Source organism: Silene latifolia, chromosome 2, assembly GCF_048544455.1.
Source record: "Silene latifolia isolate original U9 population chromosome 2, ASM4854445v1, whole genome shotgun sequence".
In the NCBI taxonomy this organism is placed as follows: domain Eukaryota; kingdom Viridiplantae; phylum Streptophyta; class Magnoliopsida; order Caryophyllales; family Caryophyllaceae; genus Silene; species Silene latifolia.
Genome location: NC_133527.1, coordinates 196327259 through 196350271, shown reverse-complemented (window position 1 = coordinate 196350271; position 23013 = coordinate 196327259). Strand labels below are relative to the sequence as shown.

Genomic DNA, 23013 nt, shown 5'->3' with positions numbered 1-23013 from the left:
AAAAAAGTCAGCATCATAAGTTTGGTTGTTCTTTGATAGGGTAGGCCTGATTAAGACAACAAATTTTAAGTCGCAACTCGCAAGAGCTAGGAAGAATAAAAACCGGCCTATTTATTTTTGTGGACGTTTAGCAAAGACCACCGAAAATGCACAACCATAGACCTTGGACTTAGTAGATAGGATGTTATTATCTCCAATCATTTTTAAAAATGCCAAAAAAAAATTCTACCCTAGCCAATTAAACAATAATCCCTTTAAAAACATTAAAATTAAGTTCTTACATCATTCTATAAAACTAATGTTTATCTTCAAAATTTAAAAAGTGTCACACTCTATATTGTTTGGTTCAAACGTTCTTTTCCACAAGAAAATTAAAATGCAAATGATGAGAAGACTTTGTAACTTATAATCACAATAATATGTTGTAATATAATGAGTATAATTTTGTTTATAACCTCAACTTTTGGTTGCGGTGCCGGTCGTTTTGTTCTACAATCTCGCTGAAATGTTATCGATTTACCTCAATACAATGTTAAAATGATCACTCTCATGTTTTCGCCTGAATTTATATCGTTATATTAAACATTACTCCCTATGATTCTCTGGAATTGTCTATATATTACAAATCCTCTCAACAAACCTTGAAAAATGGAGCATTCTAAGGAATCGAGTGAGTAACTCTACACCTACTTATATTTTTTTTAATGGCAAGGATGTAACGCTAGGAGATTAGAGTAGAGAGGAAGAGCAAGCCTCTATATAGCAGTTGTGTACGGGTTATAGCTTTTTTTCTTTTGGTATAAGTGAGTCGAAAGGACAATACAATATAGTTGAAGTGAATATATACTTGAAGCCTTTTTAATTGTTTATAACCCCTAGATTAAAATATTTTCAATAACGATGTTGTAAATTTATATTCCGTAAAAAGTTAAGACACTGATATTAAATTTATATCGACGATGTTGTAAATTTATATTCCGTAAAAAGTTAAGACACTGATACTAAATTTATATCAACGATGTCTTAACTTTATGAAGATTACGATACAGGTTCGGGTATAATAGATGTCATGTTCAAAACAATAAATATACACATGAAGTATTTTGAAAGCATGTACGATTACAATCATAATTCAACCAATTAGTCCTTGACCACTTCCATCGACAAAGGCACAAGGCCGATATAGACCCATTTTAATAGACCCACTTTGGATGACATCAACCCATGTGGCCCCACTTCAAATGCTAATTTTTAGGCACCTTCTTGGGTGTGCCCAATTGACCAAAACATGATTACTTAATTATCATCCTTAATAAAGTAATTAAACAATAACCACATCACCAAACTCTAATCAACCCTTAACTAGTTTAAGCCAGTCTCCCTTAAGACTAGACCTGTCAAATTCTGACTCGACTTTAAAATCTGATCCGTTTTTTAAGGGTTAAGATCCGAAAATTTCAAAATGACCCGTTATTTTAGGGTTTAACTCGATCCGTTTTTTGAGTTCTAACCTTAACTCAACCTGTAATTAACCCAACCCATATGACTCGACCCATGGCCAACCCGTTTTGACAGGTATATTTAAGATGGAGGTATCCATTTTATAACTAAAACGGGTCAAGTTTATTACGCTATTTAGATAGGTAGGGACAAACTTTTGTTATTCAAGATTATTCTTTTGTCTCATCTATGCAATTGGACAATATTTAATCCGTTTTAACTATAAAACGAATACCTCTATTTTAAACAGAAATTTGTAAATTAGTTTATTTGACCTCAAAATTGCCGTCCAAGAAAGGAAACTTGTAGGTATAAAAAAGCACATGTACTCAATACACATTCCTAAGTTAGTTGGCCAAGGAAATATTCATAATTTCATACTAGTAGAAATAATACAAAACTACATACACAGCCTTAACTCTTAGCTTAAAAGACAAAAAACTTCACTTATTTATCATCTCTATTTTATCACCTTAGCTTTCTTCTTCTTCTTCTTCTTCTTCTTGCTTGTTTTTGTTTTCCTAAATAACACATAAATAAATAAAATGGGAAATTGTCAAGCAGTAGATGCAGCAGCATTAGTAATACAACATCCAAACGGTAAAGTAGATAGGATGTATTGGGCAGTTAAGGCTAATGAGGTTATGAAGTTGAACCCTGGTCATTATGTCTCTCTTATCATCCCTCTACCTGTCTCTGATAGCGAGACGGCTGAGACTGGTGACCATAAAAAGACGGTCCGGTATACCCGGGTTAAGTTACTCCGGCCTACTGATACGCTTATACTCGGACACGCTTATCGCTTGCTTACTTCTCAAGGTTGGTAAATTTCATGACCAGGTTATATACAGTGCTTTGTATTTAAAATACTTCCTCCGGTTCAGTCAATTAATCTTGTTTGACTTTTCGCTCCTCGCTGATTGACGGAATTTATGATCATGGGTATTGAACTTACAGAGTTTTGTTTGTTGTGACAGAGGTTAAGAAGGTAATGAGGGCGAAAAAGTTGGCAAAGGAGAAGAATACTGAGAGCTCAGCAGATAAGTTGCAAATAAATCAGGAAAAAAAGACTGCAGAAAGAGCAGAAACAGAGAAAAATGATGAGGTAATTTTCAATTCAGCATGTGAAAAAGAAAAGAAAAAAGTTTTTTTTTGAGTTTATACAAAAAAAAAAAAAAAAATCTGTAAAAAAAAAAATCATTATTCAAAGAGAGTGATTTGGGATTTGTTTAAGCAGGGTTCAAAGCAAGACAGAAAATTACGGTCAGGATCAATGAACTCAAGATCAAAGACATGGCGGCCGTCGTTGCAAAGTATCTCTGAGACTGTTAACTGATACCGAAAAGGGAAGGGAAACATGCTTTTACTGGTGATAAACCATGAAGAATTCCAAGAAGAAAGAGATGCATAGCAAGAAATTAGTGTTAATCTCTTTAATTCGGAAGCTATCGCTAATACTTCTTCTGTACAGTTAGAGAGTGAATTTTATAAAAGCTCAAAGTCAAATTTGGTGAAGTTGTGCAAGATTGCAAGTTTAAGCTTGTAATAAAACAAGTTTTTCCTTCCCAGAATGTCAATGACATGAATTATGCAATCCTGTTCAAGGATCACTTTTAATGTGAAGTAGCGATAATTAAATGCAATTTTCATTATGCGCCACCCGGAACTTTTTGAGCCACTTGAGTAATACTCATCGTTTATTCAAGGTTCAACATCCAACAATAGATATCATCGCCTATGCTACCCTGACTCGTCTGAGAAGTCTCATGTCCGGCATGTATCGAAGTGTAGGACAGGGCTTTTCCCTTGAAATTTTCAATTTTTGGTCTAGAATAAAGTTTCGAAGTGTCATGTCGTCTTGGACACTTCAAGTGACGAACACGCGACACGTGACCAAAGTAAAATGTCGCAGTAACATAGGTCATCACAACTACATCCCTAATTCCCTATACAATTTTTAGCTACTCTTGTATAGCAAGACTCAAAACTCAAAAGTAGTCCGTCTTTCATCTACAGAATTATAATGGTCAAATTTCATGTTTTGGTTAATTTCATGGCCATCTCTTAAATGAATAATATCGAATTATCTCAGACGGAAAACGAAATAGGGAAGATGATTTACTTGATCTTAGGAGATAGAATTCCAGGCTAACCAATCATGGTCAATGTGATTTTGAGCCCAAAGCAAGGATGCTCGAGCAGCAAGAGCAGCACCAGGCAAATTATGTTCCTTCAGAGCAATTAGCATATTTGTAAAAGGCTCCACCAATAATGTCCCTGGCCCTCCATATTCCTTGCTTAAATATTCATGCACTATCTGATAATTTCATGCAAAAAAACGTACGTTAATTGAAAGTGAGCCATCTGCCATTTCTGAATATTTTGTCAAATCAATCTTTTCTACTGTGATTCACCAAGAATGAACATGTCAATTTACAGTACAGATCAAGCTTGACAAATCAAGCCATAAAATTCCAAAAACCATTTATTGTCCTCTTTTTAAGTGTACATGATCTTGAATTTTAAAGAGAGATGTCAGGAATCTGACAAGATTGATCCTTGGAACAGTTAGCTTAAGCACATAATCTGTCAAGTTTTCTGTACATACAGCTTATGTATAATTCTGTATTTTCCTAATCTCGAATTCTTGTTTAAGATGGGCATATCCTTCTTAAACATGAAACGGGTCAAATAGATAGATGGTACAAAAGGTAGAATTCGTTAGGAATGTCAATAAACTGGTCTTATTTATCTATATGGGATAGTTCCTGACCCGCTTTAAAAGACGGATATGACCTTCTTAAGGGAGACCAATTGTTTCCTAATTATTGTACTCATCTAAACCTTATGGCATGTATCTCAGATTCTCAGGCATTTCATCACACAAGTCGTGTTAGTGATAAAACAGCAATTTTCTCATCTATATTTTCCTAACTGCGCAGTCTCGGATTATCTCCTGATGACCCCCCATGATGACAACTTGTGGCGAGAATTGCATCGACTAACTATTACTCTGTATTTCACAATACAAGAAACACATACGGTTTGGTTAGTCATTTTTCTCTATTATATCACATTCCAAAATCCTTAATACAAAATTTATCAAACAATCATATCAATCGGCAATAGTCAGGACATAATCCGGGAAAAATGCAGTAATACAGCTAAATTAACAGCATCACCGCCCAAACTCGTAGGTTTGGTCGTAAATCATTTCATATTTCCCCTAATTCAACTGAGTACTGGGACAGTGAGAACCTATTATGTACTAACTGCCAATCAATGAAGGTTCCCAGAAACAACTAACAAGTAACAAGACATTACACCAGTTGCCCTTGTATGAAAAGGATTAAATTTTAAGAAACTTGACAGGAAACAGTATTATTCCTTTTGTTTCCTCTCTAACCCCACCAATAATATCAGTTAAACACAAAAAACAAACATAAGATATATCTATAAATAAGATATATGAATGCATCTATTCTGTAGTTTTAGTCTGAACTTAGCAAAGGAGGAGGAACTGAGCTCCTGACTTTGCTTCCTAAAAAGTTGACAGATTTTGTGACAGTATATTTGTCTTCCTTTGCTAAACATAGTTTATAGGTTATTACAAATCTATTTGTCACTAAGATCAGAAAGTAACTCCCTAACTAAGATCAGGTGCATGCATGAGCCCCATTTTCAAATCCATGTCATAGAAAGTACCTGACACAGTACACTAGTCAACAATCTTATTAATATTGGATTCAGCATAATCAAATTGTAAATCCTTTGTGGTTATGAGTGGGTAAGAAATAAGATTTAACAAATGTTTATACGGTTATACCCTTAACAGCAACACGCTCTTGATGCAAACGTAAGTTAACTTAGCTAGTAAAGTGATTTAAGGGTCATACTCATGACTCGGGTTTGAAACAGGTCTTGCCTTGGCTCCCTTTATGCAAAAAAAGGCTAAAAGCAACTTCTTGGTAAGGTCGGACTTAAACAAGGATGAATTTTCGAACAATAGCTCCTCCGATCATACGTCTTAACCAAATCTCTGCCTATCATCAATTAAGTATTGAGAAAAATTATCAGAAACCCACTTGGTTACTTCCACAAAATTCTAACATACAATTGGTTCAAAGAGTGCACATCAGTAAGAAAACAAACCCACAAAGGGGCTGAAAATGTTGCCCACCATCCAAATATAGCCAAAATGGAGTTTGATAATCTAATCAAAAACACCATTTTGTACCATCTTTTAGACGGACACATATAATAAAAAAACAAAAATGTCTCTGATTTGAAGAGAAAAAGCAAAGTCCTTAAAATTTAATATTGATGGTTGCTTCTACATGTAGTCATAAGATGTTAAGATCTTAGAAATTTAAAATTGATGGTTGTGTCCCCTACATGAGTCAATTTTGAACAAGAAACAGTATTCCTTCATTAATTATGTGAGCCCAAAGATGTGGAGCATTTCACATGGCTTACATACACCATACATTATATTTTACACATGTAAATAAGAGTATGAGGTAGAAAATAGTCAAGAAGTTTGAAGTATGATAATAATGGTGGATCTTCTGACAGTATGAAAACCAAGTAATAGTTAAAAATTTAACAAAACCCAAGAGACAGATCAACAATAGTTTCCTCAGAGCCAGATTTTCTGTTTCTTTGTCTCGGTGACCCTTGACAAATCAATAATTTAATCATATTTAACTTCCGTAATTATATTTACAAACGTCATTACTCCTAAATGACATTGACATGATTATTTTTTTCCTAATCGTCATATTGCTGGTGGACATTGTTTAAAGTATTAAACAACCCCCAAGAAATAAACTTCATCATTAATAGTTGACGACTTGTTTAGGTAAATGAAGCTTTTTCCAATGCCTTATTATGGTCATCCTATAAGTTTTGTACAATAGCAACATTACCCCAGTGCCTAAATGGCTCCCGCAAATTGCGGGGTAAAGGGAGGGTCGGATATACGCAGTCTTACCCTTGTATTAGCAACAAAAAGAGGTATATGCTGAAAATTTAAATACGTTTATACGCTAAGTGATAAGAGCAAAAGCACAAAGCTTTAAACTTTCAATCTTTGGGCATAGACGGCTGAAAAGATCCATTGACTATAACTTACAAAAAATAACTAAGATGCTCAATAAACTAAGGCATTATCCTTAGAGGCTTAGAACTAAAAGAATCACCGGTGGGGCGTTACCATGAATAAACAATCTGCACTGATAGGAATGAAAACATGAACTACGTAATCATGAGCCAATAATAGTAATTAAATGTATTGTTAATACTAATCATTATAGCATTTCTAAGGAGCAACTAAGGAAGTAATTCAAATTGCATATACAAACAAATAATGGGAGTCGTTGGACCGTGTGTCCATGATACCTCTATTTTAGCCACTAGGCCAAGTCGTCTTAATAAGACAAGATAAACGCGTTAATATTTTTGCATAGACAAATCCAAGAAAATTGCTCAGATTTTGCAATTTAAACATGTGCAAGAAGTCAATACTTGATAATGATATCATACCGACCAAAAGTATTATTGATCATAGTTCCCATGATTTCAGCCTTAATGATCAGAGCCCAAATAATGATCAAATCAATCACATGATACAAAGATTCATTGGTTGGACTCATGTAGCACCCTGAACTCCTGAAGGTTAATGGACCAGTAAACTAGTGATTGGTTCTAAGCTGAGATGATGGGCTTTGAATGGGCTGGATTTTCTGCTAATGAAAGCTAACAGTTGGCTCACCAATAATAATGCAATCATTGGTGGATTTGTATGATAAAATCCAAGAGATTATATGGTTTCAACTTTCAACCACCCATTTTTCTGGCAGAAGCTACATTTGATCCTTGGCGGTTAAAAATGTACAAAGCTATCACTTTAGCTAGTCGTATTAATAAGAATTGAAACGTTTGTGCAGAGTTAATGGGGCATGTGGTGCATCCCCTACGAAGAAAAAACTAACATTCAGACTTCAGAGGAAATAGGTAGAGCTTCTCAATCTCCCACTAAAGCGATCATGGTGGAATATTCTTCTAGCTTAGAGTTCTCGGCTTTAAACTCCTTGTGTTTTATGGGGTGTATCTCCTATGAAAACAAATGCAGTACTTCAAGTAGGTAGCTTCTCAATATACCTAACCAAATCACGGGTCTAGTTAAAATTTCCCGGGGAAAAAAGTGTAAGAGCGTGCTATCATAAAATGTGAACCGATTGAAGAAAATTAATTCAGCTGAAGTTGTACTTCAGCTTCTTATGCTAGAGTAGAGAAGAAGAAAATAGGATGAAGTATGTCACTTCTGCGTGTTTGGTTTGAAAAATTACAGTGGATTTCCGAGAAAAAAGGACAGGAAATGATGAGATATGTTTGCTGATAAATTTATGTGTATTCTTTCCTAACTTGCTGCAAAGAAGATATACAGAATACTCACAGCTACTACCTTTATCCCAATCATTTGTTTACTTTTGATTAAACTACCCCTCGCAAAAAATATAAATGGTAAACAAAAGATTGTGACGGAGACGGAGGAAGTAACCGATAACAACAATAATCTCTTTCATTGCCTTCTAATTCCATCGGTTACTAACTAACCAAACAAACAAAGGTATTCATCGAATTTCCACTCTTTTGATTAGTGCTCGTTAGTTGAGAACTCAACTTAGCAGGGAGTGGTAAAGATCAAAACCCGGGATACATCAAAAGGAATAAATTAAATATATTGTGTTTAAAATCAAATGAACCATCCGTCTCTCTTTATAATATTCGTATACCCAACAGCTAACAGAATTTCCCGCTACCCTACCGATATAGCAAATTCATAAACCACCAGCCAAGTAGCCAACTAACTCAGCTCCCAACTAACTATAACTAGCTAACTAACTAACTAACTAACTAACTAACTAACACGACAACGACACTTTAACATCATACATCAAATACAACCTAGCAAATTAGTTATCTAAATCAGATAATTCAATCAAGCATTTCATCGAACACCTTGTGTGCATAAACACAATTTACAATAAAAGCAGAAGTTCCAGCATAGTTACCTTCGCACAAACATCAACAACTTCATCTAATTCATCACCAAAAACATCTTCATCTTTCAATAGCGTTTTCCGAAGCGCAATCTTGAATTTCTGGTTTTCCTGCAATTTGAACACAAAACATAATTGCATCAGAAATTAAGAGAATAAATTGAGAAGAATAAGGGTGGAGGGTTGTGGGATTAGAAAGATTACGGCGTCGGCGAAGGCGGGAATTGGGTCGGGGTAAACGTATTTCTGTGTCGAGTTACCGTTGAGACTCGGAATTGAGAAGGAACGAGACCGAGTTCGGCGAGTTGAGTGACTCGGGATGCGTAAGATAAGAGATGGGGTGCGTAGGATAAGAAAATTGACCGTTGGAAATTTGGCGGGAAAGATTGAAGGAATAATGAGGTGAGAGCAAGTGTGGGACGCCATCTATGGGGTCGTTAATTCGTGACTCGGTAATCGGTATGGTATGTTGGCTCGATTATATGAGAATTTTTGGACTTTTTAGTCCTTGTTTTAGGATTAACCGTCTTTTTAAATAATCAAATTAGTTTGAAAAAACTTAAATTTAATAAGTAAATAATTGCTTTTTTAAGATAATATAATTACTTTTATAAAAAAAAAAGCTTATTATAAAATTTATTAACTAATCCTGACTATTTGCTGGGCATTCAGGGTAAGAAAAAAAAAATTAATTAATTAGGTTTAGTAAAATTAGATCTCCATAATTTAAATTTAATTCAACTTGAATAGAAATTGCAAGTAATACATAATTGTCATAAAAAATTTTGCGGTTTAGTATTGTTGATAAGTTTCGAGATTTTATCTAAATGTATTGTTGATTATATTGACCAGAATTATAAATATATACTTCATACATAATTGTCATAAATTTTCAAATTAAAAATAATTGAAAATTACCAAGTTTTGGATGCACACATTCTTTATAGAGTGGTTATTCAGCTGTTTGCCAAACCCAACAATGTTATCGACATTCGATCTAAGAACGCCTAAAAATCTTTGTAACTCCCTTTACTTAGAGGCAATGTTGTCAGGATCGGGATTCTACTTTGGATCGATGGGGAGGGTAGGATCGAATCGGTAGAATCGGATCGTAGAATCGCAAGATTCTACAAACTCACTAAATATAATTTTTCATTTGGTAAAAACATATAATTGAAAATCAAAACACTTATTTATTAATATTTATTCATAAAATATTGGTAATTAATGATTTTAATATCATTGTATGAACAACATACACGAAATTTGGGTTTTACGGTGTCATTATATAAAAATATAAATTATTTTTTTTATTATGGAATCGGAACGTGGGATCGTAAAATCGTAGGATCGTATTATGATCTCATCTCTAGAAATTTTCAAATTAATAGGATCGTGAGATTCTACAACTATGATAGAATCGTAGGATCCAGGATCGGTCAAGCATTTTTGGATCGTAAAATCGTAGAATCGTTGGATCGAATCACGATTCTGACAACAATGCTTAGAGGTGACCATGGGCCGGGCAAGGCTTGGTCTGGCTAGAGGCTAGTGGCCTAAGCACGACAGGTTGACCCTGACCAAGCTGGACTCCATATTGTCTGGCCTAGCCCGGGGCCTTTTAGGGTTATTTCCTTTATTCTATTTTTATATTTACCGAGCCTGGGTGAGATGGGATGGGAATCCGGCCGAGCCGATAAGCCACATTGTTCAGGTCTTTCTTTAGTCTAAACTACAACACCATCGATATTTGACGCGAATTTCAAAAATTAACTTGTTGAGCCGCCCTTTTAAAATGAGATGGGTTTATATTCTCTATTCTAAGAAAGGCCTTATTCTTTTCAGCTCTCATTAAATTCACTTCAGCTCATTTTAGCTCAGCTCATCTCACTTTAAATCAGCCTAGTTCAACTCACTTTATCTCAACAAATTTAAATTCAGTTTATTTTATTTCGGTTCAATTTAATTTAGCTCAGTTTCATTTTAAAAAAAAAAAAAAAAAGTGTATAAGCATCTTAAGAGTTGAGATCTAGCTATATTGGCCCATTTGAAGTCTCACAGTAGCCCACCTTCTTAAGGCTTTCTCTCATAGGAGTCCATGTGATTTGAGCAATTGATCTTGGTTTTTGTTTTGTTGCCTTTTGCTGCTTCTACATCTTCTCATGGATTCGTAAAAACGTGTATAAGCATCTTAAGAATTAAATTTAAAGTCATTGATGTTTTTTTTAAACTACTCTTATATTCTGTTTCTAATATCATTGAAGGGTAAATACATTTGTATTTTAATATTTTAATACCAAATACACATGTATCGATAAAATAAATATAAGCAATATCAGTTATTTCGTATTACTAAAGGTGATCGGCTAACAATACAAGTCAACTTGGCTCGCCATGACCTGCTTGTCAGGTCACCCGTCACCCTTCCCCCCAACTGGACCAGACTAGGGTTGAATTTCATCGACCAGACCCTTACCTAACCCAACTCGCTCCTAACGCGCCCTAAACCCAGACTAATGAATATTTTAGATAGAAAAAAAAAACTTAGTAAACCGACCTGTGCTTAACTTGTCAATAGGCCAGGTTATTAAGGCCCAACCTCAACTAACCCGACCCTAACCTGTCAAACCCCTAGGGTCAGATAATGGCTTGAGACCTGTACCCTTATCCAACCCGACCCGATCCATGATCACCTTATTCCCAAATATCGGCAATAATCAAATTAAATAACAAGCGGTTTTACAATAATACGAATATCAATGTCACAATGTGCATTATGTAAGTTATTACATCTCAAATTGAGAAGAGATATTAGAGTAATGCATGATTGAAGGGAGGACTCTTTTTGGAAGCACTCTTTGGGAATTGAAATGACATGAAAAATAAGAGTAGGAGGAGGAGGTCCAAATGCGGGTCATGCATGCGCATTTGCACAATAAAACAAGTGCAACATCCGCTCCTCTTCTTCCCCCCACGCTCCTCCCTATTTCCTCTTGTCTATCTACTTGTTTTCATTACCTACTTTCATTTTTATATACATTCTTTTTGGTTCTTTCTTTTTTTATTTATTAAATTAAATTAATTTAAGATAATATATTACATTAATTTAAGATGATAATTGACCTAAGATTCATGCATGAAACGTTGGTCGACGACATTGTAAAATTAAAGTGTGACGAAAGTTTTCTCGATCCATTTTACTTTAAATTGCTTAATATTCCATAGTCAACTTCTTTAAAGGACCTGATCTCAAATTGACGTGACCTGAATTAAGTTGAGTAAATTTGCTTATTTGTTTAATTTGAACTAGTTTAACTACACCATGAATCGGCCTTTAATTTTTTTATTATACATGAATTTGTTTATAAAGAAGAATAACATTAATGTCGTTAACAAACACTTGTTGAGAGAATTTAACCTATGTCCAGAATATAAACTCGAATAACTTTGAAATTAATATGAGTTAGTTTGGGTAAATGGGATTACAAAACTGGTTTTATTAATGATGAATTCCGATCTCAATTAAAAATTAAAATTTTCAATGATTTTGTTATCTGAAATAGGTGACATTTGCGGTCCAACTTATTACTTATATATAAACACTCGGTTCAATTTATTTACGTCCCTATCGGATTACATTATAATCTTTACTTATTCTATGAAAAACTCTAGCTAAACTAACTTTACACTAAGATAAATAAATGTATCAATTTTTGGGGACAAAACATTTCAAAGATTATTGATTTCAAATTATATTTACACCTAATTAACATAGGAGAATCTTTAAATATGATTATCTGCATGCCATACATACACTCTGTACATAATAAATTAGACGTGCTAAATTATTATTATTACTGCCCTTATGATATTTTGCTTAATTTTTATGTTTACGCAAAAATCATTGTATAATTTGTATCATGACATGGGGACACAAAATTCCTTTGAAACGACCGTATTGTGTTTACTGTCTTGCCTTCCAACACTTTAATTGATACATCACGGAGTGGTGGACGCAGTGGCGGAGCCAGGATTTGAACTTAGGGGAACGAAAAGTTTTAGGGGACGAACGACTAATTTCATAAAATACATTCGAAAAAAAATCGGAAATTTAATTAAAAGTTTAGAAAGTTTTTCACTAAAAATTATGAAGATTTTATTATTCAACAGAACAGACGTCCCTGCTAGCCCTCTCCTAGCTATGCTATGGTTTCCCACAAATACTATTATACCTTAAGTTGTATAATAAGTATTGTACAACCACTATATATCTATCTGAGCATATGTGTAACTTTTCTGAGTTTTTTTTAAGTTTATTTTTTTTTATGTTTAAGTGTGTGAGTTCAGAAACTTTATAATATAGCTCGGATTCTTTAAAACAAAACTCGAAAATCTTAATGTAGAGCTCGATTTCTACACTATACAACTGATGATATAGTCTGTTAATTGATGGTTTCCAAGAAAAAAAGATTATTCCAACTTTTGAACACTTTAATTTGGTAAGATGGGGGCTATAAATTAAGCTTTTCTATAAAACAAAAACCCACGAACGTCTATGTTTTTTTATTGCAACCATGAAATGTAGCTTTAGGAGTTGTATTTTTATTATCGTGATGTTCCCACAATTCCCATCTTTGTAATGGCCAACTTATAAAGCTGAAATTTTCTCATAAAGAAAAGCAATATCATATCATATATAGGTTTAAAGAATATATTCTACTCCCACTAGCTAAAGACTCCATCCTTTATTACTTCATCTGTTTCATTCATTTATTTACGTTAATGAAGACGTTGACGCATAAAATGAATCATATCGAGAGAGAGTTTTTTGGTATCATGAGGTTTCGCGTAGTTAATTACTCCCTCCGTCTCGATCAATAGTTATCTTTTATTTTTGTTACAAAAATTAAGGAAACAAGTATGAGTGAATTTGGACTACACAAATCACTCAACCTCATATGCACATGGAAAATGGCTCACAAAAATTTACCAAAATGGAAATAGATAATTATTTACTGATACACCCCAAAATGGAAATAGATAACTATTGACAGGGATGGAGGGAGTTGATCCTCCGAGGTTGCTAACTATTTTATTTTGATGGCCTAAAATTTGAAATATTTCTTAAATTTGACACATTTCAGATTTTCAGTCATTTGTTTATCTTTTGTATTAATAATTGAGCGGATTTTCTAACATGTGCCCTTGTTAATAAGTTAATTATAGAAAATATGTTGAGAATATTTCACTGATTATGGTAAATGTGAGTTTGTACATTTATTTTTCATAATTTATTCTCAGCAAAGTTTCTTTAATTAACTTATTAACATGTGCCCTAAGGACACATGTTAGAAAAACCCATAATCGAGACGTGAGAAGTATCAAGTATGAACTACGAGATAAAATGATAAAATTACGTATGAATTGAAGAAAATCTTATACATATTCATGCATGGGATTCCTCATACTTGTTGACTTTGGAGTTTGGACGACCAAATTCTTAATAAAAAGAAATAAATTATACGGAGTAGGAGTATTAAATAAATTAAAGATGGATAAGATTAAGGGCATCCCAAAAATGTAGGGAGTAATCTTATAAAAGTTAGCTCCAAATTAAATAAAGTAGAAGTTTTTTGGCATTATAATAATTGAGATGAAGCTCAAGTCCTTTCATGGAATCTTTATGCAATTATACGTTGATAATCCATTAGTTAAGTAATTAAAAGACATAAATGTGTCATGTAAAGTGCTACATAACATAGACAAAAGAAATTCATAGTGATAACTAATAATCTAGAGCCACTAAAGGTGAGTATTTTTTTGTTTAAAAGAAGTTACAAAAGACGTTGTTTTTGACTAAATAGACGTGTCTGACACTTTAACACTAAAACCGCAAGCTACACTTGCAAATGAGCTCGAATTATTGCTCAAATATATGTTTTTTTTTCCGTGTCGGTAAAGAGATTTGTGGAACTAGACATTATTGCCGATATTAATTCTCTGATCAAGTCAACCAGTGGCGGAGTCAGAAATTCATCCCACCGTCCTAGCGAAAATTTTTAACGGAATAAAAGGGTAATATTCTAAGGAAACCTCGAAATTTTTTGGAAAATCTTAACTAAAATCTTTAAAATTTCCGTCCGTCAGCAAGGATGAACGTCCCTGCTAGCCCCCTAACTCCACCACCGAGCCAACCATTCACACACATCATGAGGCATATAGAATATTACTGTGCTGGATATATATGTGATAGATAACCAGGCCTACTACCCTCATGTATGGGCTGTAATTCTGTAACTGATGTTACATTCACGTGTATGTTTGTTAGTTATTGCATTCTTGTAATTAAAAATGCAAGAACTAGTCATATTAAGGAAGCACAAGTTGTCTTGGAGATTTGAGGTAAATTGGAGTACCATAATGTTGCATGGGTCGACATTATTATCCAGGATAATCTCTATCACTTATTGTTGCTCCAGCTAGTCTTACTATAGACGAATATATCCGTTTATAGCTAAAAACGGGTGAAATAGGTTGAAAGTTGTGACATTTTTGACCCCCACCACCCCACTTGTTGCTTGTCCTATTAGGAATGTGGTATTGTATTTGACCCGTCTTTAGTTATAGACGGATATGTGCCATCTATAATGAGATTTTGTGTTGTTTCTCATGGACAAAGGGTCTAACCATAATAATGCGAAAGTTAAGCTTCGAGCATGGAGAATTTAGGTCGACTCAATTGGTTAAGAGAATTTAGGTTGATCGGAAAACTTAAAGAGGGGATGAATTTTGTGTGTGTGTGAAGGAAGTCACAAAGGTGAATATGATGCTGACGGAGTTAAATTCAAGTCACGAGTATTAACCTTCATTACTTGACCAGCTAATCAGATAGCTGACATCTGCAAAAAGAGAGTATAATTTCATATCCAAATCTTCATGAAAGTGATAGTTTATATATTTTCTTTGAGTTGGTCGCCATAGCATAAACAATTTGTGTTCACTATTAATTACGTATACTAATTTCGTATTACCATATTGTTTCGGTTATTTTTCTTAAGGAATAATTTCGTATTACCATAGTGTATAGGTCAGATTAATATGGGTTAAAATATAGGTTGGATTAATATAAAAAGAAGAGGCATAGGTTGGATTATTCTCGTGAAATAACCCAAAAAAAAAAAGATTACTTGTACAAATTAAAGCTACCTGAAACAATATGCCAAGTTACAAAAGTTTTCATTGGAATATCACTATCTATATCACATGCCTTGCAAGTTCTTCAGAGATAAAACGAGATCTCAACAGAAAACGAAAGATATACTTTATATATAGGTCACATTGATGATTCCAAAATACAAACATAGCAAAAGAAAGGTCCCTCCCATATAGGACCTTTCGGGGGGCCACTCTTTACAATAAAACCGAGTATAAGTTAAAATTACTTTCAAAAAAATTAATTAAAAGAATTACATGTGTGACCGTCACACAATCTATAAAAATTACGAACAGAAGAAAAAAAATCGCTATAGGAAAAAAATTTCCCGCCAAAAAAACACATCATACACACGCGCGCAACATGACCCCAAAAGTATGCGCAACGCATATATAAACTCAAAAGTCTAAAACAAGCAAATTAAACTTTATTAGTGTAGTAATAATCAAAATTATTGGCTAAAAGCTATCACCATTGCTTTGAAACTTGTCCTTTATCTTCCATGATGAATTCAGAGGCCCTGAATGCAATGATGGCAACCGGGATAGCAAGACGGAGACAGACACCGAGAATGTGACTTGTTTTTCTCCATGAAAAATCTCCTTGCACCCAACAATCAATGCAACCATATCCCATTCAATACGAAATATTTCATTTTTTTTTCATCACCCATTTTCCGCTTTTTTTTTTTTTTTTTTTTTTTTTTTTTTTGACAATAATAACCAGAGGCGGGTCTTAGAAGGATTCCCGTCCTATCATTATTATAACTTGAAGGTTCAAGTTCAAGTTCGGGCACTTCTTAGACCTTTTGTCAAATTCCGCCTCTGATCTGCCCACCAACTCGAAGCATAATTTAAGTATACTATGTACTATAATTAAGTCCCAACACCCATGGGAATCTGCAATTGCCATTTCCCTTTGATGAATGGCAGTAATGCAGAAATTATAAGGAGGAGAAGGAAAAATATAAATATCCTCCTATAAGACGATCAATCATCTAAAAACCCTCCCTACGAAACAAAAACGAGGATTCTAGAATCTAGATACGAACCTGTCATTTATTTCCAACCAGAACTTCCATGATCAAAAGTCATCATCCACCCACATAAACTGGTTTAATTTCCTCCTCTTATAATAAGAGGACGGTGAGGAAGTGGAAGACGATGATGATTGTGAGTCATCGTAGGACCTTACTCTGTTGATTTGTGCAGTAACTCTGAACTGTGGTCTAACTTTGATAGACTTCCTTTCGCTTTGACCCGCCACAGACTGGTGCATTAATTTGTAGCATTCTTTGATCTTGTCCTATACAAAATACGATTTTATCATATTTTTACAGTATTACATATATACAGAGTAATAAATTCGACACAGACGAGGTGATTGCAGTTAATTATGTGCTTACTTTGCACAGACCGTCACACCATGATTCAGCATGTTCAGGAGTCGCAAATGACAAACTTGGCAATTCACTTGATGCACAAAGTATGGCAGCTGCAGCAATGTTTGATGGCCTATACTCCACAATGCTGCCCTCTGCCACACCCATGAGACAAATTAAACGACGTTCTTAATCAATTCAACATGTCATATTCTTAGCAATATACAAACAGATAGTGATACATAGGATGCCACCATATGGTCCCGATTTTCATTCCTATTTTTCACATATACGGAGTATTACGTAAGCCACTATATATGCCCCATAAATAGGAGAGATTTTATAGTGCACGTGAAAGAATGGTACTGAAACTCAATACAAACAGGTGACGCTAGCTATATCATTTTACAACTAACTTGAGGTAAGCTAATCCAAGTAGTTACCTTGGATACAAGTGAGAATAATGTCTGTGGACCGTGACATTAAGAGTCCTGCATGAGTTCCAGACGCATCTAGTTTGCACGAGAAGAAACTAATGAAGGTGAAGGGCGTAACCAGACGTAATCTCCAATCCAGAACGCTGAGAACAAGAAGTTCCATTCTTTGGATCGTCTTTGGCTCAAATATAAATTTCGTACCTTCAATCTATTAACAATTTTATTACTGAAAAATTAGATCTAAAAGTTACATAGGTGACAAATAATAAGAAAAGGTGAGTTGTACTGTGATGGTGACCTGAAGATCCAGTAAGGAAGGAACAAGAGGTTCCTCCATCTTGGCAGCTAGTGACAAGCAAGTGACTGATAAAAGTTGTAATGGCCATCCACCTGTTTGCTGCTAGATACAGCAAAAAGCAAGCATTATCGTCATTCGAGTGCTTAATCCAATAATTAAAACGACTAAATTCTTAACGAGAAATTATACTCTTAGATAACTCGTAAAAAGATGTTTCGCTGTAAATTTCCTGGTAAATGATCTAACGATAACTAGTAAAAGTGTGACATTACGTCTTTTCTGAAAGTCGCTTCATCTTCCAACTTAAAGTTATCTCAGGACAAAGACAATTTCTAAAAACATACTTGAACAGCTTGGAAATCCATCACCTAAGTCAGTGACTCACCTACCATCCACTAATTAGCAGGAAAGTAAGTAACCCATGCCACCATTAATGTCAATAATGTACACTTACCTTATAAGTTACCCCCCTACTATATAATGAATACAGATCTCTTGATTAGCTTAATATTAAAAGGTACGTGTTTCGGCTTTTCGATGATTAAAGTTTGGCTAATACACACTAATAGTTCACTTGGAGAAGAAGCTTTCAACTTTTTAGATGCAAAGTATCTTATTTTAAGGAAAACCATTTATAAATTTCAGATGTAAATCTACACATTCTTATGTAAGACGGATGTAAATGTGAAACAGATCTACAACGACCCACATGCCCGGTTACTCGGTTAGTAATGAGCATGAGTGTCAGAGAAATTTTTTGGGGCCCGTTTTACATTTAGAGACAGTCTTACAAGAGACTCACTACCAAAATATACTTTTTACAGCTATTCGTACTTGTGACCTCTCACGAACCCCTCTCCTTTTCCACAATATCTAAAACGGTTGTGAGAAGTCACAAGTAAGAATTTGTGTACTGTTTTTTTTTAATCCTAGTCAAAAGTACACATTTATGCTACAAGGGTACAGTTAGGCTACACATAGTACTACATAAGGTAGGGAATATACACTATTAATACTTGTAGTGAATGAATGATGGTCTACCATAGCATCTGTCAACTAGATAAATCATTTGATCAGATTGGAGCGTATAAACATTTACATCACAAGCCATGTTTTTCTACTGAATTAGGGACCCCACACACACTGGCACTCAGTTTTCAGTATCAGTAAATGTGACTTAGATAGATTCTTAGAATGAGATTAGGTAAGAATCTGTGTTATTCCGACTCTCCGACACAGTGTCGTGTCTGATATGCGTTGGAATGTCGGATACAACTATTTTTATGTGGTCTAAAGTAAAGTGTGAAGTGTCGTGTTGGACACGTGACACAGCAGCTATGTGAAGTGTCGGAGTTCTAATGCTCACATAACGAAAATGTTTTAACTCGCACTTAGATCAAATGGTACGGAACTCAAATTCGATCCCCAAGAGTCTCAACTAGGCCTATGGCAGCTGGCAACGTTGATTATTCAAAGTTTTATACCATATCAGTTTATCTTTCAATAGGAGAGACAGAATCCAATGGTAGAAGAACAGAAAAGACATAGAGGTCTCCATCTCATACTATACAATACGCGATAGCTTGTAAACCACAGACATAATGGCTGAAAATGAGCATGTATGTATATTATCCACGCATCAAGACCAACGGACAATATAAAGAAAAAACAATTTAACAAAAATATAAGACAAATTTATAGAGTATATGTCATCACCAACCATAAATGATGGTTTTTAATAATCATGCTTGTTTCAGAAAGAACACGTATCGACATTTGTAAACATATCTAATCACAATCATAATAGAGGTTAGGATATGTTATTAGTAGATTGTACATAGTCCAGAATGTCATTATTGAATTGACAATGTAGGCCAAAAGAAGCTGAAATATTATAAAGGGTAGGTGAGAAGTTAGCCTTTTTATTTGGTGTAGTAGATGATGAATACCCGGGACATCCACTACAATTCATTGCAGAAGACATAAATATGTTTGACAGATCATACAGCAGGAGGAGCGTAATTTATTTCAGGAAGAGTAGACTATACACTAAACAGGGTTGTGTCCTGTGTTCAATTATGAGATTTGTTATGTTCCTTTTTTCAGAAGTTTCATTAATACCCATCATATGTTGTAATCATCGATTATTCGGGAGACGGATCTTGACAATAAATTAATGGCGGTCATGGGTAGTATTGATGTCTTCTAATCGTCATTAAACCTTATTCAAGATCTAATACAACTAGACATGGCAAACGGATCAACCAGGTCGGGTTGGGTCAGCTCGGGTTCGCAAGCATTCAGGTTCGATTGAGTTGGAATGGGACATGTTCGGGTCTTATATTATCAAGTTATCTAGGGAAAGGTGGTCAGTTTGCAACAATAAACATTCAGGTGGGGTCATATAAGGTCGGGTCACTCCGAGTTCAGGCCAAGCTCAGGTCCTTAGGCCGGGTATGGATGGGTCAATGGGTCGGTTCAATTTTCCCATATCTAAATACAAGAATATCACACTTAATTCAAAACAAAAATAATTTGGGGTCGACTGATATAAACCGTCTCTTAGAACCGTCATTAAATAATTGGCTCACCTCAGACTCTCAGAGTGCAATGAGACAAAAATGGTTTGGGGTCGGCTGATATAAATCGTCATTGAATAATGGCTCGCCACAGAGTGCAATGAGATAAAGGGAAAATAGTGAAAAGGGTATGGGAAGGGAAAATGATTCACCACGGAATCAGTGAGCGTAATTTATTCTTTATGCAAAATCATATCGAATAGTAAGGCAGATTGAATCACTGTATGAAACAACAAATATCAGTACATCATATAATGAATTGAGTATAACTAACCGGTAGATGGTGTGAACTTAAAAAGCGATCCAAGTAGTTAACAGCGAGATACGCTGTCACCGGCTCAAAACCATAGAATGCTCGAACCTGTACACATTGATTTTGAGTAAAAATTTAATTAATAATATAAACAAGATAATACTCGCCCCATCCCATTGTATACATTTCATTTCGCTTATCAAATCTTTTCAATAGTTACACCTTACAACCCGCTAAAAAAATTGTGTCGAAAACTGCATAGTAAAAAGAAGCGCGGCCGCCTAACCAGTTGAGCTAATAGTAATAAAGAGACTGTTACTCTGTTAGCTACCAGCAAATGAGTTAGTTGTTAAATCCTCGTTTCGTTTCCTGTAGTTCTGTTATCACCAACCTATAATTTTTCGGAAACAATTGAGTTAGATGGATGGAGGTCTGCTATTGGTTGCTTAAAATGAGGAAAAAGAGCCGAGATTGGTAGTTAGTAGTGGCGGTAAGGCTATAGGTGGGGAAGAACTATTACCGCTACCCTTACTAATACGGAGTATTATCAATTTATTTGAACGGGTTGACTCGAGTAGGTAAAACATGAATATTTTATGAGTCCGAGCTATAAACGTCAGCCATAGATTTATTCGGTACATCTTAGAAAAGTTGTCAATCAGCCGGGTAAAAAAATACTCCGTAATTGATCTGAATATGTGATTTACAAGCTATTGCATATAGTTAGAGTTGACTAAATCAAGAATAGTCCGTCCACTAAAAAGATACGAGTATCACATTCTTTGGGGCAATACTCAAAACAGGCGAATTAGGCGACATCTTTGAAATTCACACTACGAACAATGATAAAGATATTTTTGGTCCCAATTATCGGTTTTTCCGCAAAAGTGACTACGAAGTAAAATAAAATGAGTAATTGAGACGGTGGGAATAGTTATTTACTTTTACTAAAAAGAAAAATGAGAAATAACGAAAAGTAAAAGGTGCACAAAGGCGCGCCGCCACTTTCCTGGTGACAAACACGTTAACACGTTCACAATTATTTATTATTCGATTAAAACAAATTCACTTTCGTCAAGTACAACATCAAGTTAAACATAACGGTCAATTAACAACGAAATTACCGCAAATTCAGTAATAAAAATTACAGTAACTAATTGCAATTCGATAATTAAGATTAAGACTTTTTAAAGTGAGACGATCATTTGATTGATAGTAATAGATGAGTGTTTACGATGTCTTATCTTAGAATTTGTACTTACAATTTAATAAAATCTCGTTTAAGACCCTCTAAGTCTGAAGTCTAATGTCATGTGGTTCATTTATGTTTTTAATAAAAGACGGTCTTAAGCGAGACTAACTCTTTCAATTCATTTTAATTGTACCTTAAGAATCCACGCAACATACTGAGAACGAGAAGAAGAGTCAAGAACAACAGACGCAGCTGAGGCGGAGGCAGAGGCGGAAACGGAAGAGCTGCGTTCATCATCCATGAACGCCGCAATAGACAATTCATCATCGTCAAGTAGATTCGACGGAGATTCAAATTCAGAAGACGTATCAACGGAAATCGAATCTCCAGGGGTAAAAACGTCAGTAGATTCCTCGGAGCATAAGAGGTCGGGAAAATAGTCGGGAAAAGTTATCGACATGTTTAATTTAACCCGACCTAAACAACTACGGAATAATTTAATTTAATTTAAATGTGAGACGGTCTCTCAAGCAATAAGAGTTGAGAAAGGGGTGGGATATTTTGAAGGGTAGTTGAGGAATGAAGAGGATGAGGATTGGGGGAGTGAAGGTGTGAATGTTGTTGCTTATTCTCGTGTGTTTATATATTGAATTATCCGAATTATTATGGCCTTTTTTTTCCAACAAAACGCCTGCTTATTTTGTTGATACAGTGTATACTGTACAACAGTACAAGAAGATAACTTTGTGTATACTCGTTGATTATTACTACCATTATTAGTTGGGTTTTTCTAACATAGGGCACACATTAATAAACCAAATATGGAAAGATTCACAACATATTCTCATGATAAATGGAATTATAAACTTAATTTTACCATAATTAGTGAGAATATCCTATGAATCTTTCTATATTTGGTTTATTAATGTGTGCCCTTTGGGCACACGTTAGAAAAACCCTTATTAGTTTATTACATGCCTTCTTATTTGGTTGGTCGTTGTGAGATTTTTTTTATAAATAGTCTATATAATCAAATAAAAGTACGGAATATATTTTTCGTCGCAGTTAAAGTTAGTTATTAAAAATTGTATCTATG

General features: G+C 34.6%; 3 protein-coding genes across 6 annotated transcripts; 1 reads left to right on the top strand and 2 right to left on the bottom strand.

The window, feature by feature from the left end:
• Positions 1–1812: 1812 nt before the first annotated feature.
• On the bottom strand, positions 1813–9057 carry LOC141644247 (protein PLASTID REDOX INSENSITIVE 2, chloroplastic-like). Of its 3 annotated transcripts, XM_074453717.1 has the most exons (4): positions 8769–9048; positions 8577–8675; positions 3623–3817; positions 1813–2021 (listed from the first exon to the last, which is right to left on the bottom strand). In XM_074453717.1, the coding sequence occupies exons 1-3, from the start codon at positions 8988–8990 to the stop codon at positions 3629–3631; spliced, it is 510 nt and encodes a 169-aa protein (XP_074309818.1). In that variant the 5' UTR covers positions 8991–9048; the 3' UTR covers positions 1813–2021; positions 3623–3628. The 3 variants fall into 3 exon arrangements, with proteins under 3 accessions (XP_074309818.1, XP_074309819.1, XP_074309820.1); XM_074453718.1 differs by lacking the exon at positions 1813–2021 and having other exon boundaries at positions 3617–3817; positions 8769–9051; XM_074453719.1 differs by lacking the exons at positions 1813–2021; positions 3623–3817 and adding an exon at positions 5413–5543 and having other exon boundaries at positions 8769–9057.
• On the top strand, positions 2015–3159 carry LOC141644248 (uncharacterized). Its single transcript, XM_074453720.1, has 3 exons — positions 2015–2319; positions 2478–2605; positions 2738–3159. The coding sequence occupies exons 1-3, from the start codon at positions 2046–2048 to the stop codon at positions 2834–2836; spliced, it is 501 nt and encodes a 166-aa protein (XP_074309821.1). The 5' UTR covers positions 2015–2045; the 3' UTR covers positions 2837–3159.
• A 6805-nt stretch (positions 9058–15862) lies between the features above and the next one.
• On the bottom strand, positions 15863–22641 carry LOC141644246 (cyclin-D1-1-like). 2 transcript variants are annotated; one of them, XM_074453714.1, is made up of 6 exons: positions 22111–22641; positions 20747–20833; positions 17894–17995; positions 17602–17803; positions 17183–17313; positions 15863–17082 (listed from the first exon to the last, which is right to left on the bottom strand). In XM_074453714.1, exons 1-6 carry the CDS (start codon positions 22375–22377, stop codon positions 16861–16863), a joined length of 1011 nt encoding a protein of 336 aa, XP_074309815.1. In that variant the 5' UTR covers positions 22378–22641; the 3' UTR covers positions 15863–16860. The 2 variants fall into 2 exon arrangements, with proteins under 2 accessions (XP_074309815.1, XP_074309816.1); XM_074453715.1 differs by having other exon boundaries at positions 17894–17992; positions 22111–22584.
• Positions 22642–23013: the final 372 nt, after the last annotated feature.

Excerpts from the sequence above, each read along its gene's own strand:
- LOC141644248 (XM_074453720.1), top strand. The coding sequence starts at position 2,046 with ATGGGAAATTGTCAAGCAGTAGATGCAGCAGCATTAGTAATACAACAT. Across the intron at positions 2,320-2,477 it reads TCGCTTGCTTACTTCTCAAG|AGGTTAAGAAGGTAATGAGG; the intron begins GTTGGTAAATTT and ends TTGTTGTGACAG. Across the intron at positions 2,606-2,737 it reads AAACAGAGAAAAATGATGAG|GGTTCAAAGCAAGACAGAAA; the intron begins GTAATTTTCAAT and ends TTGTTTAAGCAG.
- LOC141644247 (XM_074453718.1), bottom strand. The coding sequence starts at position 8,990 with ATGGCGTCCCACACTTGCTCTCACCTCATTATTCCTTCAATCTTTCCC. Across the intron at positions 8,676-8,768 it reads TTCCCGCCTTCGCCGACGCC|GAAAACCAGAAATTCAAGAT; the intron begins GTAATCTTTCTA and ends TTCAAATTGCAG. Across the intron at positions 3,818-8,576 it reads TTGTTGATGTTTGTGCGAAG|ATAGTGCATGAATATTTAAG; the intron begins GTAACTATGCTG and ends TGAAATTATCAG.
- LOC141644246 (XM_074453714.1), bottom strand. The coding sequence starts at position 22,377 with ATGTCGATAACTTTTCCCGACTATTTTCCCGACCTCTTATGCTCCGAG. Across the intron at positions 17,314-17,601 it reads TATTCTCACTTGTATCCAAG|AGGGCAGCATTGTGGAGTAT; the intron begins GTAACTACTTGG and ends TGGGTGTGGCAG. Across the intron at positions 17,083-17,182 it reads GGTGTGACGGTCTGTGCAAA|GACAAGATCAAAGAATGCTA; the intron begins GTAAGCACATAA and ends TATTTTGTATAG.